The sequence below is a fragment of the Chrysochloris asiatica genome, unplaced genomic scaffold (assembly GCF_000296735.1).
Source record: "Chrysochloris asiatica unplaced genomic scaffold, ChrAsi1.0 scaffold00213, whole genome shotgun sequence".
NCBI classification, from domain to species: Eukaryota; Metazoa; Chordata; class Mammalia; order Afrosoricida; family Chrysochloridae; genus Chrysochloris; species Chrysochloris asiatica.
The window spans coordinates 1166340-1179339 of NW_006408731.1; the positions used below are offsets into that span (position 1 = coordinate 1166340).

General features: G+C 35.5%; 1 protein-coding gene across 1 annotated transcript; it reads right to left on the minus strand.

Moving 5' to 3' along the window:
• Window positions 1-796: 796 nt before the first annotated feature.
• Window positions 797-1759, minus strand: LOC102836018 (olfactory receptor 2W1-like). The gene has a single exon (XM_006872763.1). The coding sequence runs from the start codon at window positions 1757-1759 to the stop codon at window positions 797-799; it is 963 nt and encodes a 320-aa protein (XP_006872825.1).
• Between the last annotated feature and the right edge of the window lie 11241 nt (window positions 1760-13000).

Consider the following 13000-nt stretch of genomic DNA (forward strand, 5'->3'; position numbering starts at 1 on the left):
GTTTATGACAAATATTGTTATAGATTGCATTGTTCTGCACCAAATATGCATAAATCTTTGGATGGCCTCATAAAATATTTAATCTACAGAATTATTATTTATATATTACTATTTAATATACAAAACACAATGTATATGAAACCATTCATTGAAGTCTATATTATTGAAGATCCAAGCACCAGCAATGAAAATACAAAACTAAGTGACCCAAGTCATTTTTATGTTGTTACTGTGTGCCAGCAAGTCAATTTTGACTTATATCAACCCTATATGACAAAGTAGAATTGTCCCATATGATTTCCTAGATTGTAAGCTCACTAGCTGCTACTCCTCAGAAACCCTATACAGGGTCACTATGGGTTGGCATCAAGTCGAAAACACTTAACAACAACAACAACAACAACAACAATCTTTACAGGAGCAGAATGCCAGGTCCTTTGCCTTTGGTGCCACTAGTAAATTAAACCTCTGATTTTCTGGTTAGCAGTGAAGCACTTAGCTACATTATGCCTCCAGGACTCTATGCAGTTTATTTAGGACTTAAAAATAAGATCCATGTAATAAAGTTTATATTGACATTTCCTTTTTATTATATCTCCACCAAAAAGAAAAAAATCCTGCTGAATCAATTTTACCTGAACACATTCAAATAATTAGAGGAAAAGAACTAAGTAGAATGCTTACAGCACTGTATTCACAAAAGATTTACATGAAAGAATTATTATATTAACTGATTTCTAGGATCTGGAAATTATTTGTCTCAAAAAAAAATTAAGGAAAAATATTCTTTATTTTTCTATGACTTCCAGTTCTTCCACATTTTTGTAGCTCTATAATTAACTCTCACAAGCTTCTTCAGTGCATCCTTCATGTCCTTATTCCTCAAGGTGTAGATGAGGGGGTTGAGACTCGGAGTGATGATGGTGTAAAAGAGGGTGAGGAATTTGCCTTGGTCTTTGGAGGCACTGTTACCTGGCCTCAGATACAAGTAGATAATAGCTCCATAGAAGATGGACACCACAGTGAGGTGAGACCCACAGGTATTAATTGCTTTCCTCTGGCCTGCTTTTGACTTCATTCTCAGCACAGCTCGGGCAATGTAACCATAGGATATAAGAATAAGGATGAGGGGCGTAAGGACAATGACAATGCCTAAAGCAAAAACAGACATTTCAACTGCTGTGGTGTCTACACAAGCTATTTTGATCATAGCTGGTAACTCACACAAGAAATGATCCAAAATGTTGTTTTCACATCTAGGCAAATTCAGTGTGAGTGAACACAATACCACAGAATTTGAAAAACTAATACCCCAGACCATGAAAATCATCTTGAAACATAGATGTGGGTTCATGATTACCAAATAATGCAAAGGCTTACAAATAGCTGTAAAACGATCATAAGACATAACAGCCAGGAGAAGACACTCAATGGAACCCAACCACATATAGACATAGAGTTGAATGACACACCCCACATAGCTGATGGTCTTATCAGGTCCCCACAAGTTAACCAGCATCTGAGGTACAATGCTGGTGGTGAAACACAGATCTAGGAAAGATAAATTCCTAAGGAAAAAATACATAGGTGTGTGCAGGTGAGAATCCAGGAGAGATGCAAGAATAATGGCTGTGTTACCCACCAATGTGATTAAGTAGAATATGGTGACAACTCCTGACAGGACGATCTCCAGTTTGGGGTGATCAGAGAAGCCAAGCAGGATAAAACCATGCAGATAAGTATAATTGTTTCGGTCCATAGTCCTTCAGTACCTAAATCCTGAAGTGAAAAGTTTAAAAAAAAAATGAGGATGAGAAAAAAGAATGAAAAGAAGAAGAAAAGGAAGAAGGTAGAGGAGGAAAAGAAGAAAGCTGTCAACACAGACTATATAAATAACAAAATACAAAGGGAAAGAATTTATGATTAATAATTGAAAAAAAATCAATATTTCAGTCAGATGATATGGTATTTGTTGTGAATTCCTTTATGCCAATGAGTTCAAAACTATACTTTTACCAAGGTAACCCTAAAAATTCACTCTTCAACTCTTCAAATTTGTCTAGAATAGATGTGGCTCTAAAATTATGTGACACTATGATTCTCTGTAAAGATACATACCTGATATTTTGAAAATATTCTTTCACTTGGTCAGAGAATTCATCTGTAAAATCTATTTGGCTAATGTCATAATGAGAAATACAAAAGCATTCCTTTCTTCCATATCTTCGTGAAGAGTACCTTGATCTCCCAGCAGGCTTCAGCTGCCTTATCAATAACTAATTTTTAACTAAACTGGTAAATTTGAATTAAAAAATATACTTAACTATGTTTTCACATTTTTTTTTTTTAATTCCCATCACCACCACTCTAATACAAACTACTATCACTTCTCTTCTAGATTTTGGTAATAGTCTTCTATCCTTAACATTCAAACTTAACCTTTTGTATTGTTACAAGACTGAATTCATACAATCCAAGTGCTTAAAAGTCACCAGTGACTTTCAATTACACTTAAGACATTTTAAATTCTTTAAGATGACCGAGATGAGTCTGCATGATTTTATTCCTACCTAGACCACATTGCATTTAACAATTCCCTTTACCCATAAAGCACTGGACCGCAAGATCGGTTTGAACCACAAGGTCGGCGATTCAAACCCACCTGCTGCTCCTTGGAAATCCTGTACAGGGTCGCTATGAGTTGGAATAAGCTCAATGGCACTTAACAACAACAACAACAAGCTCTCTCTCAGTTTTTTAACAGGAACTCCTACAGAGAGCCATTATAGAATGGAACATAATCAGAGAACTTTTCACATCCCATCTCTGCATGTTTTTCAGCTGTGTAATCACAAGCAAGTTACCTAACCCTTCTGAACTCATTGTTCTCATCTCTAAAATTAGTACAATAAAAATAACTAAAATTAGGTGAAGATTAAATAAGTAACATATGCAAGGGTTTTAGAACAATGCTTGGAACATAGTATATCTCAAAATCAATAATTACCACAAATATTGTTGTGGTGTGCCCTTGAGTCTATTCGACTCATAGCAACCCCATAAGGTTTCCATATTATCTAAGGATGCAGACTAGTGGGTTTGAAACTCTGACCTTTCAGTGAGCAACTGAGACCTTAATTGCTGCATCACCAAATATTATAAAAAGATTGTAAGATTTCATCATGTAGGTACAAATTTGTTCAGCATTCCTCCTGCCTAAGTCTATAAATGTTAAGTAAGCAGACATGATGACTCTTGCTCTTCACTCTATCCCTAATAACTAAAGCAGGTCTCCCAGATAGATACCAGAATGGTTTTTGAATAAATTAAAAGTTATATCATACTAAAAATAATTATGAAAAATCATGTAAAGTTATTAGTTAGCATTTTCTTTATGTTGAAAACTTAGATGATACGATGAATATAAAGCTGATGTTCTCCCATGCAAACTATCACTCAATTCACAAGAAAAACTTTACAAAAAAAACCAAAAAACTTAGGCATCTTGTGAATGAGGTTATATAGAAGGTGGTGGATTAGTGGGAAAGACTGCTTTTATCTCTGTAGTAACCAATAGCCACTTTATTCAGTTTGATTTAAAATATCAGTGGATATAGGAAGGATTAATAAGTCCAACATTATTTAATACTGTGATACAGATACAGTTCTTCTATGTGTGCTTAAGCGTTTCAGAACTGCCAGAACTTTTAGCAATTGGACAATCAACAGTCCACCTTCACAGTTTCTCATCACTGAATGTAGAAAGACACCACCTAAAGCTAAAATAACATCCAGAAAGAATCAGTAAAAAATAACTAAGAGAAAATATCAAACTGGTGTGCATGGAAATATAGTGAGGAAAATATGCTTTTTGATTGTTATGCTATTTCAAGTACGTTTCTTCAATATTATAAAGAATTTACTTCAAATTGTAGAAATGATTCAATAGTGCACACATTCTTCAAAATAAACGGCCAACATATTATTTCAAGATAGTCATTTGGTGAATTCTTCAATATTTTCTTTTAAAGACTCATGATTTGAGCCTGGTTAATGTCATTGACCAAATTGAACAAAAATAAATAAATAAACCTCTCTGAAATACATCACAAGCTGTCACACACCATTAGAGTTCTATACTGTCTGAACAAGGGGATGAACAAATAATATTTACTTTGACTGACATGTTGGTTTAAATTTTTTTTAATTAAAGTGAATCCCATGTGGTTAATCTTTAACTACTTTCATAATCACTACAGTCTCTAAAAATTAATTTAGAAAGGGGTAAAATGCTCTTTTCCTATTAAAAAATGACACAGGAAATCTTCAAGCAATATTGCATGGACATTGTATGATTTAGATATGGATCCAATATATCTAAACCCTTCTTAACTCCACAATTTTCATGAAAAATGTACATTTTTTTCATTCTTCTTTTTCAATTTAATCTACATTTTTTCTCTCTTTTATTTCTGCTGGATCAAAATGTTTGAAATCACAAATCAAGAAATGGCTTTCTGTTATACTGTTATGCAAGATAATGAATTTATTTTCTTTAGCAATATAGAAAGAAATGAGTATTTATCTGTGGAAACTAACATTTAATCTCAGACTTTTGAAAAACAACAACAGAAACAACAAAAAATCAGTCCATACAGGTTTAAGTTTTCATTCTTTTACTTATGACAAATTGTGTTCCCAACTCAGGCACACTATTTACCAAGAGATACTAAAAATTTACTTTACTGTGCTCCAGACAGAAGTCCCTTGATGTTCTATTTCTCAACCTGTGTAGAGCCCACTCTGAAGAAAGCAGATCTTGGTTCAACATTTGCTCTCCAGGCTGCAGTATCACTCATGTATTCCTTGCAGTGCCACTGAGGATTCTGCTGTTTTCCTGGTATGTGTTAAAGTATAGATTCTTGAGATGACTCCTTCTTGAACATGTGACTTCAGGTAAGGGGATGAAACCTGTCACAAAGTCTCACTACATGTTCTGAATTTAAATGAACTTGCATGTAATCTTGATTCTAAAGAAACATTACAAAAAGTAACCAGATAAGTCAAAATAAGAATTAAATAAAATTTCCTAATATTGCCTGGAAATCCACATTATCAAGATAGATTATCTAAATAGACAGAACTGCACCAATTGATTTCAATAGAGTAAACTGCTGTAGCAAAAAAAAAAAAAAAGTTGATAAAACATGGAGGATTAGACACAAGGACATATTTAATAAACACAAAATATATTCAATATGAAGAAAAGCTGTAGGGCAGGAAAACAAAGTGTCTTCAGAATTTTTTTTCTCTAAGTAGTGAATGTATTACAAATAACAAATTTTGTTCTTACATAATAGGAAAAATTATTCTTAAATTACAATAACACTAGAATTATAAAATACATTGATCTTATAAAATAATCATACCATTGCTAGTACATATTGATTTTGGAAACAAATCTGCTCTGAGCAGATATCACTTCAATAGATGCTTCTAATAGACTTCTGACATACAAAGTTGAAACCATTGTCTGTGAAAATGACGGTATTCAATAGCCAAAGCTATAAACAGTAAGTTGGAAAGCATAGAAATTTATATTTTCATTCAGGGCTAACATGGCTTGATGACTACTTTTAATGATTCAAATCCTTCAGTGCCTATGACAATTAATTCCCTGGTGTCTGAGGTCACAATTTAAACTCTAGGTCCTGGAGCAAGTGTTTGCTCTAAAGACTTTTATGATCTTTATAATCATTAAGTTATAAGACCTTCCTTGAATTAAAATTATAAGCCACCAATAATTACTTTAATAAAATGCATTAATTACCACAAATATCATGGTGATGGTCGTGTGTATCAATAAAGAGCATAAGCACAAATTTACTGCATCATGCTACATGTTTAAATGTGAATGACTTCTCATCGCTGAGCAATGAAACAATTTTAATTATCTGCCTCTTGATAACAGTAATCATTATATATGATTCATAGAGAGTATGGACTGATGCTTAGATATGGATAGATTCTGGAGTCAAAATTCCTGGGTTCAAATCCTGATGGTTCCACTTGTCAGCTGGGTGAACTTAATAACAACCAGTAGTACAACTATGAGAATTAAATGAGGTCAATATATGCAAAATATTGCAACACTGATTGTCACATAGTGAACAACCAAGTAAGTATTATTGTTGTTAAGTGCCGTCGAGTTGGTTCTGACTCATAGTAACACAGTTCTGAGAAGCAGCTGTGGATTTGAACCACTGACCTTGTGGTTTGCAGTCCAGTGCTTATCCTACAGAAATAAGTATTAGCTATCACTACGTCAATAGTGACAAATAAGTGTTGTGGTTATTGTTGTTGTTAATTGCCGTTGAGTCAGTTCCGACCCATAGCAACCCTGCACAGGGTTTCTGAGGAGCAGCTGGTGAGTTTGAACCGCTGACCTTGTGGTTCAAATGGACTTTTTGGTCCAGCACATTAACCACAACACCACACCACACAGCATACTTTATTCCAATAAATTCACAGGGTATATGCTACAAATATATTCATTTTAATCCAGTTGGGGGAAACTAACCTAGTATATAACAATACATCTAAGAACAATTTCCCCTTCTAAACCACTTCATACATGCACATACACACACACTTGAGTAAGTAAAAAAATATTGCTACTAGAGTTTCAGTTCATATATGCACTAGTTTACTCCAAACAAAACATGTTTAAACATGACTCTGGAAATCAGTGGATGGATGCAAACAAGTTCTCTCAGTAATACACTTATCTTAGATATATTAGGGTGCCATCAAAACTCATCCACTCAAATCACAGGCTTCCAAGGGGATCTGCTGACAAGTTTAATTGAAGGCAGAGAGGTGACTTTGGAAGATTATGGTGACTGTTCCTTTGGGACCCCAAAGAGGTAATCTCTTTGGTTTTTTATTTTATTTAAAATTTTTATTGTGAATTGAATGAAGGTTTACAGAGAAGAACATCAGTTTTACATTCAACAAACCATACTTTTTTTTTTTTCCATCTCAAAGATTGCAATCCCCTTCATGTAACTACACTTTTCCCACTTCCTCCCTATGGTTCTTATTTCCCTTCTACACTCCTTCCTATCCCTTCTCAACTTTGTCCTTAAATAAATGTTGCCCTTTTGATCTTGAATGGTTGGCCATTCCATGGTGAATATACCTTACTAGTATTACTGTCTCCCCCACCCCCATATGCCTATCTACTGCTTAGCTGAAAATTGAATCATGAGGGTGAGTTCAGTTCTAGACCTAAAGAGTGGTCAAAGGCCATAGTCTCATGTTCCTCCAGTCTCTTTCTGACCAGTAAACCCGGTCTTATTTTTTATAATTTTGAGTTTTGTTCCACATTTTCTCCCACTCTATCTAATGTGATCCCTTTCAGAACAACTGGTATTGGTAAGCCAGGCATTACCTAGCTCCTCTGGTCTCAGAGTTATGTTCACATGTTCCATTGATCCATTGGACTAGTTGATTCCAAACATCTTCAAGTTTTCATCACTCTTCTTTCTTCTGCACATGGAGAGACCAATAACTGTACCTTAGATGGTGGCTCATGAACTTTTAAGATCCCAGTCACTACTCACAAAAATAGGGTGTAGAGCATTGTCTTAGTGGACTATGCTATGCCAACTGACCATGATGTCTCCTGAGACTGTGGCCCTGAGCCCAAAAAGGATGATCTTAATAGGTTATCTCAAAGGTCACAGGATGCTCACTGGGGGAATATTGGGAAGAAATCTGAAGAAAATTGAAAACTGCATTGGTGAGAAAAAGGTCAAGAAAGTTGTGCCAATAAATTCTTTTTCATCACAATAGAACTGCTCATTCTTTAAGGTCAATAAGGACTATCATATGAAAATTTCATTGGAAATTTTTACCCTGTCTACCCTGATCTTGCCCCTTCGGACATCTTTTTGTTCCCAAAGAAATATTATTTGAGTCCTTTGAGGATGCCAAAATTGTTGCCTTGACGTGGTATAAATCAAAGAGCATACTGAATTCTTCAGTATGGATTGTATAATTAATCAACATAAAGAAAACAAAAAATCCTTACAACTGGAGCACTATGCAACATTATGAGAAACAAAGGAAACATTGAAGTTGCCAAAGATTTCATTTTACTTGGATCCACAATCAACACCCAATCAAGAAATCAAAAGAAGGGACTTCAACAAGATGGCCTACTAAGCATATGCACTTCATAGACCCTCTACAATAACAATACAAGACCAAATGAAGCAGACACAGATGAAAATCCTGGAACCTTGAACTTCAGAGGAAAGGATTGAGTGCTTGCTGGGAGGAGAAACTGAACACTGAACAAGGATGACAAGAAAGGAATATTGACTGTAGACCAAACACAGCATGACCATCTTGAACTTTTGTGAGCAGCTTTGGAAACAGAAGGTGAACTGTCAGAGCAGGTTCACACAGGCAATGGGAAAGGTGTGATTCCTTCTTTTTCTCCATGATTCCCTGGTGACCAGAGTTGTGGCAATTTCCCATCCTTACATACTCCCAATGCAGATGCCGATTTCTGAGAGTTTGGAAACTTGTGGTTGAGCCAGGCCAGTGTGAGGCAGTGGTTGGCTGTGCCACTTTGGTGCCTGGATTCGGGCAGACTCAGGCCCTGTAGAACCCAGCGAATCACCAGACCAGCATTGCTGTTGTTGTTGTCAAGTGTCATTGAGTTGGTTCTTACTCATAGTGACCCTGTATAAGGTCTCTGAGGAGCGGCTGAGGAGCTTGAACTGCCAACGTTGCAGTTCAAACTGACCTTGCAGTCCAGCACATTAACCCACAGTGTCACACCAGGACTCCAGAAACCCTCATAGCAAGTCACCCTGCCCCCAGCTGCCCTGTGGTCCTAACAGACATAGAAACCAGCTCCATCAAGGGCCTCCGTGAATTACTTACAGATTTAGCACCCTGAACATAGATAACACCTCAGAAACCCTGCTATCACATTCCTCCCACACTTGTCTTGTGATCTCCTTGTCTGGCAGATCCCCCCAGAGTGTTCTCCTCCCGGAATCCAATAGGTGCACTGGCTTTTTTGGTTTGGGTTTTCCTTTCATTGTTTTTGTTTGTTTATTCTTTCTTTCTTTCTTCTATTTCCATTTCCTTTAATTTTATCCTATCTCTGCTTTTGCTTTTCCTTCTTTTCTTCTGTTCTCATTTCTTCTTCTTCTTCTTCTTCTTCTTTCTTCTTTCTTCTTTCTTCTTTTTCTTTCTTCTTCTTCCCCCTGCCCCTTTTGATCTTTCTTTCCTATGCTCTACTCTCTTTCTCTTTGTATCTTCCCTATCCTGGGTGTTTCTAAGTTGATGTGTTTTCTCTCTTTCTGTGTGTGTATGTGTTTATTTCTTCCTTTTATTTTTCTCTCTTATTTTTTTCTTCTATAGCTCCATCTTCCTGTCCCTCTTTTCTCTTTTTAGATATCATATTCTTTGTTTCTGGTTGCTTGTTTTAGTTCTTTTTTTCTCCTTTATTGTTTTCTCTTTTCATTGTTATTGCTTAATTGTTTATTCAGTTTTGTTTTCTTGGGCATATAGTAGGGGGGAGGAAGTCTCCTCTTTCCAGCTAACAGAAGACAGCAACTATGTCTATACAGTCTAGCCACAACCGTACACTCTGTAACTCCACCCACTGGGAGCCAATACCAGCACTTATATCATCTAATCAAAGATAGACAGCAGCCAACACCAATCAAATCCACCCTAAACTGAGTTGCATGAACGGTGAATAGAGAAAGGGGCACACACATCCATTTTCTAACTACACCAACCAGAGACAGCTGGTGAAAGCCTAAGAATACATCCATGTACAATCATCAATTAAATACAAATATGACAACATCATACAAATATGTCCCAGAGACAAATCTTAGCTCACACAAAGAAACAAGAGAGAATGACTCAGACAAATAACCAAGTGCAGAATCATAAAATGTTTCCGAGGGATAAAAGGTAATGGAAATAAGATAAGACTGCCATTCTGCATTCTCTCTGGAAGGGAAAAAAAAAAAAAAAAAAAACCTCATTTAAAGCCAGCAGTGATGCTAACAAATAGATTTCAGTGGATACTTATACGAAAAAGTAAAAAATGTATTTGCTAATACAATCTTTTTCTACATGCTATTTCCAAGTCAGACTTTCTTACATTCCTGGGATTCCGTTTGATATATCAAGGGTAGTAATGTTTAAATGTTCATTTTCATTATGGTGGGAAAACAATCAACTGTTCAATTCTATTAAAACAGACAAACTTTTCAGAGGAAAAAAAAGGTAATGAACTAACTGAGAAATAATTCAAAAGAATGATATTTGGGTACCTTCACAGGATTGACAGAAAGATCAAGGAAAGGAAAAAAGACAAAGAAAAATCTAGACAAATCCAAGAAAAATACTATAAAACCAAATAGACAAAAGCAATGCAAAGTTTAAAACAATACAGAGGCTGCAATTAGAAATCCAGAAGTTTAATACTAAGTAATGGACAATACATTGAAAGGGCACAGGAGAAGATTCAAAGTAATGGATGCCCAAATTAGTGAGCTCGAAGACAAATTTCTCAATACTAGTATGCAAAAGAACAATCAGAAACAAAGAATGAAAAATCCAAAGAAAGTCTAAGAGTTATGTGAGATACCATGAAGAGGAATAACTTATAGGTGATTCGAATTCCAGAACAGGAAGAGAGAGAAAAAAAAAGACAGAGAAAATTGTCAAAGAGTTGTTGGGGGAAAAAAACTTGCCTAAAATCATGAAAGATGAGATAAGCATACGAGAAGCTGAATGAAATCCAAACAAGATAGATCCTAAAAGAAAATCACCAAGACATATGATAATCAAACTTTCCAAAAACCAAAGACAAGGAAAGAATCCAGAGAGCAACTCAGAAAAAAAAACAGAAAGCTACCTACAAAGGAGAACCAATAAGACTAAGCTTTGATTTCTCAGTAGAAACCATGTAAGCAAGAAACAATGGGATGACATAATAGGATAAGTCTCGAAGAAAAAATTGCCAACCAAGTATCATACACCCAGCAAAGCTGTCCCTCAAATATGATGACTATCTTTCAAATAGGACATTTCCAGGTAAAGAGAAAGTAGAGAAGTGTGTAATAGCTAGAGCAATTTTACAAAAAAAACTAAAGGGTGTTCTTTCAACTGAGAACAAATAGTATTAAGTAACAGCCTGAGATTAATATATATGATAACTCCACTCAGAACTCATTCCAGATATAGAATTATTTAAAGTAAAACAAACCTACAAGACTGAAAATAGGGGACTAGAGGTATTAATTTATAATGAAGTAAACTACAAAGCAAAGAAATAGTGTAGATTCCAAATGGTGAAGATGTTAAGTAGATTTTAAGATACAACAAACTACTTTAAGCTGGGAAAATTAGTTAATTACAGGATAATCCCAAAGAAAGTTAATATGCCTTACATAAAAATAAAAAAGAGGAAAATCAGAAAGATTTAGTAAATATTAACAAAACAGAAATGAAAAGAAACCCCACAAATAAAATTAACTCAGTGCAGAATATTATGTGAAACAAAGAAACGAGCAGCACCACAAAAAAAACACACAGGAAAATAATAGCAATTAATTCATACCTGTTGATAATTATACTAAATTTAAATGAATTTAAATGCAGCAGTCAAGAGACAAAGGGTAGTAGAATGGATAAGACAGAGGATCCTTCAATATGCTATCAACTAGAGACACAACAAAAAGATGGAGACAGCCTAAATTACCATCAACGGAAGAATAGCTAAACAAACTTTGATAAATACACACAATGGAATACTACACAACATTGATGAATCTGCAAACACCTTACCACAGAGGGAAAGGCAGCAATGAAGCAAGGGCTGAGTTCAACCATGTTTCATAGTGAGTAATTGTTATCATGACTAACTGCGACTGTCACAACTGTAAGGGAAGAAGTTTTGTAACAAAAATGGGGGAGCAGTTAATCTTACAGTTCAGAAACATAGGACCCTAGGACCATCAAGGGAAAAGAGCACAAGTGGAATGTGTGACCTTATCTAGAGAAGCAGCAACACCAGAGATGGAGGCAGAGACGGGGACATGGAGAGAGGTAGCAGCTGAGGACTCTAGACTCATGTAAAGAGAGGGACTGAGAGCTGGTGACCAGAAGGCAGGCTTCCAGAATATGCCTTTTCGTTGTTTAAATTATTATATATTCCTGAGTGTATTTGAATACATCTCCCCACCCCCGCCCCCCAAAAAAGAAAAGAAAAGCAGAGGGATTGGAATCAAATACTGTTAAGTGATGATGCATGAAGGAGATTGTAATCATTGCAATGAAAGGATGGTGTAAATAAAGCCAGTATTCTCCCACGTAAACTATCACTCAGTTCACAGTACAAAATAAATAAATAATTTTTTAAAGGGAAGAAAAAAAAAACCCTCACAACATGGATGCACCTGGAGTACATTATGCTAAGTTAAATAAAATCAATTACAAAAAGACAAATATCATGTGAGACCAATGTTGCAAAAAGTTAAGGAAAGGTTTTCCTGATAAAAGAAACATCCTATGATGATTGAGGTGTGCAACAAGGTTGTATTCTTTCATACTTATTCAACCTGTATGCTGAGCAAATAATCTGAGAAGCTGGGTTCTATGAAGAAAAACGTGGCATCAGGATTGGAGAAAGACTCATTAACAACCTGAGATACACAGATGATACAACCTTGCTTGCTGAAAGTGAAGAGGGCTTAAAACATTTACTGATGAAGATCAAAGAGCACAGCCTTCTGTATGGATTACATCTCAATGTAAAGAAAACAAAAATCATCATCACTGGACCAATAAACAACATTCTTATAAAAAAAGATTGACGTTGTCAAGGACTTCATTCTTCTTGGATCAACTATCAACACTCATGGAAGCAGCAGTCAAGAAATTAAACGATGTATTG

Excerpts from the sequence above, each read along its gene's own strand:
- LOC102836018 (XM_006872763.1), bottom strand. The coding sequence starts at position 1,759 with ATGGACCGAAACAATTATACTTATCTGCATGGTTTTATCCTGCTTGGC.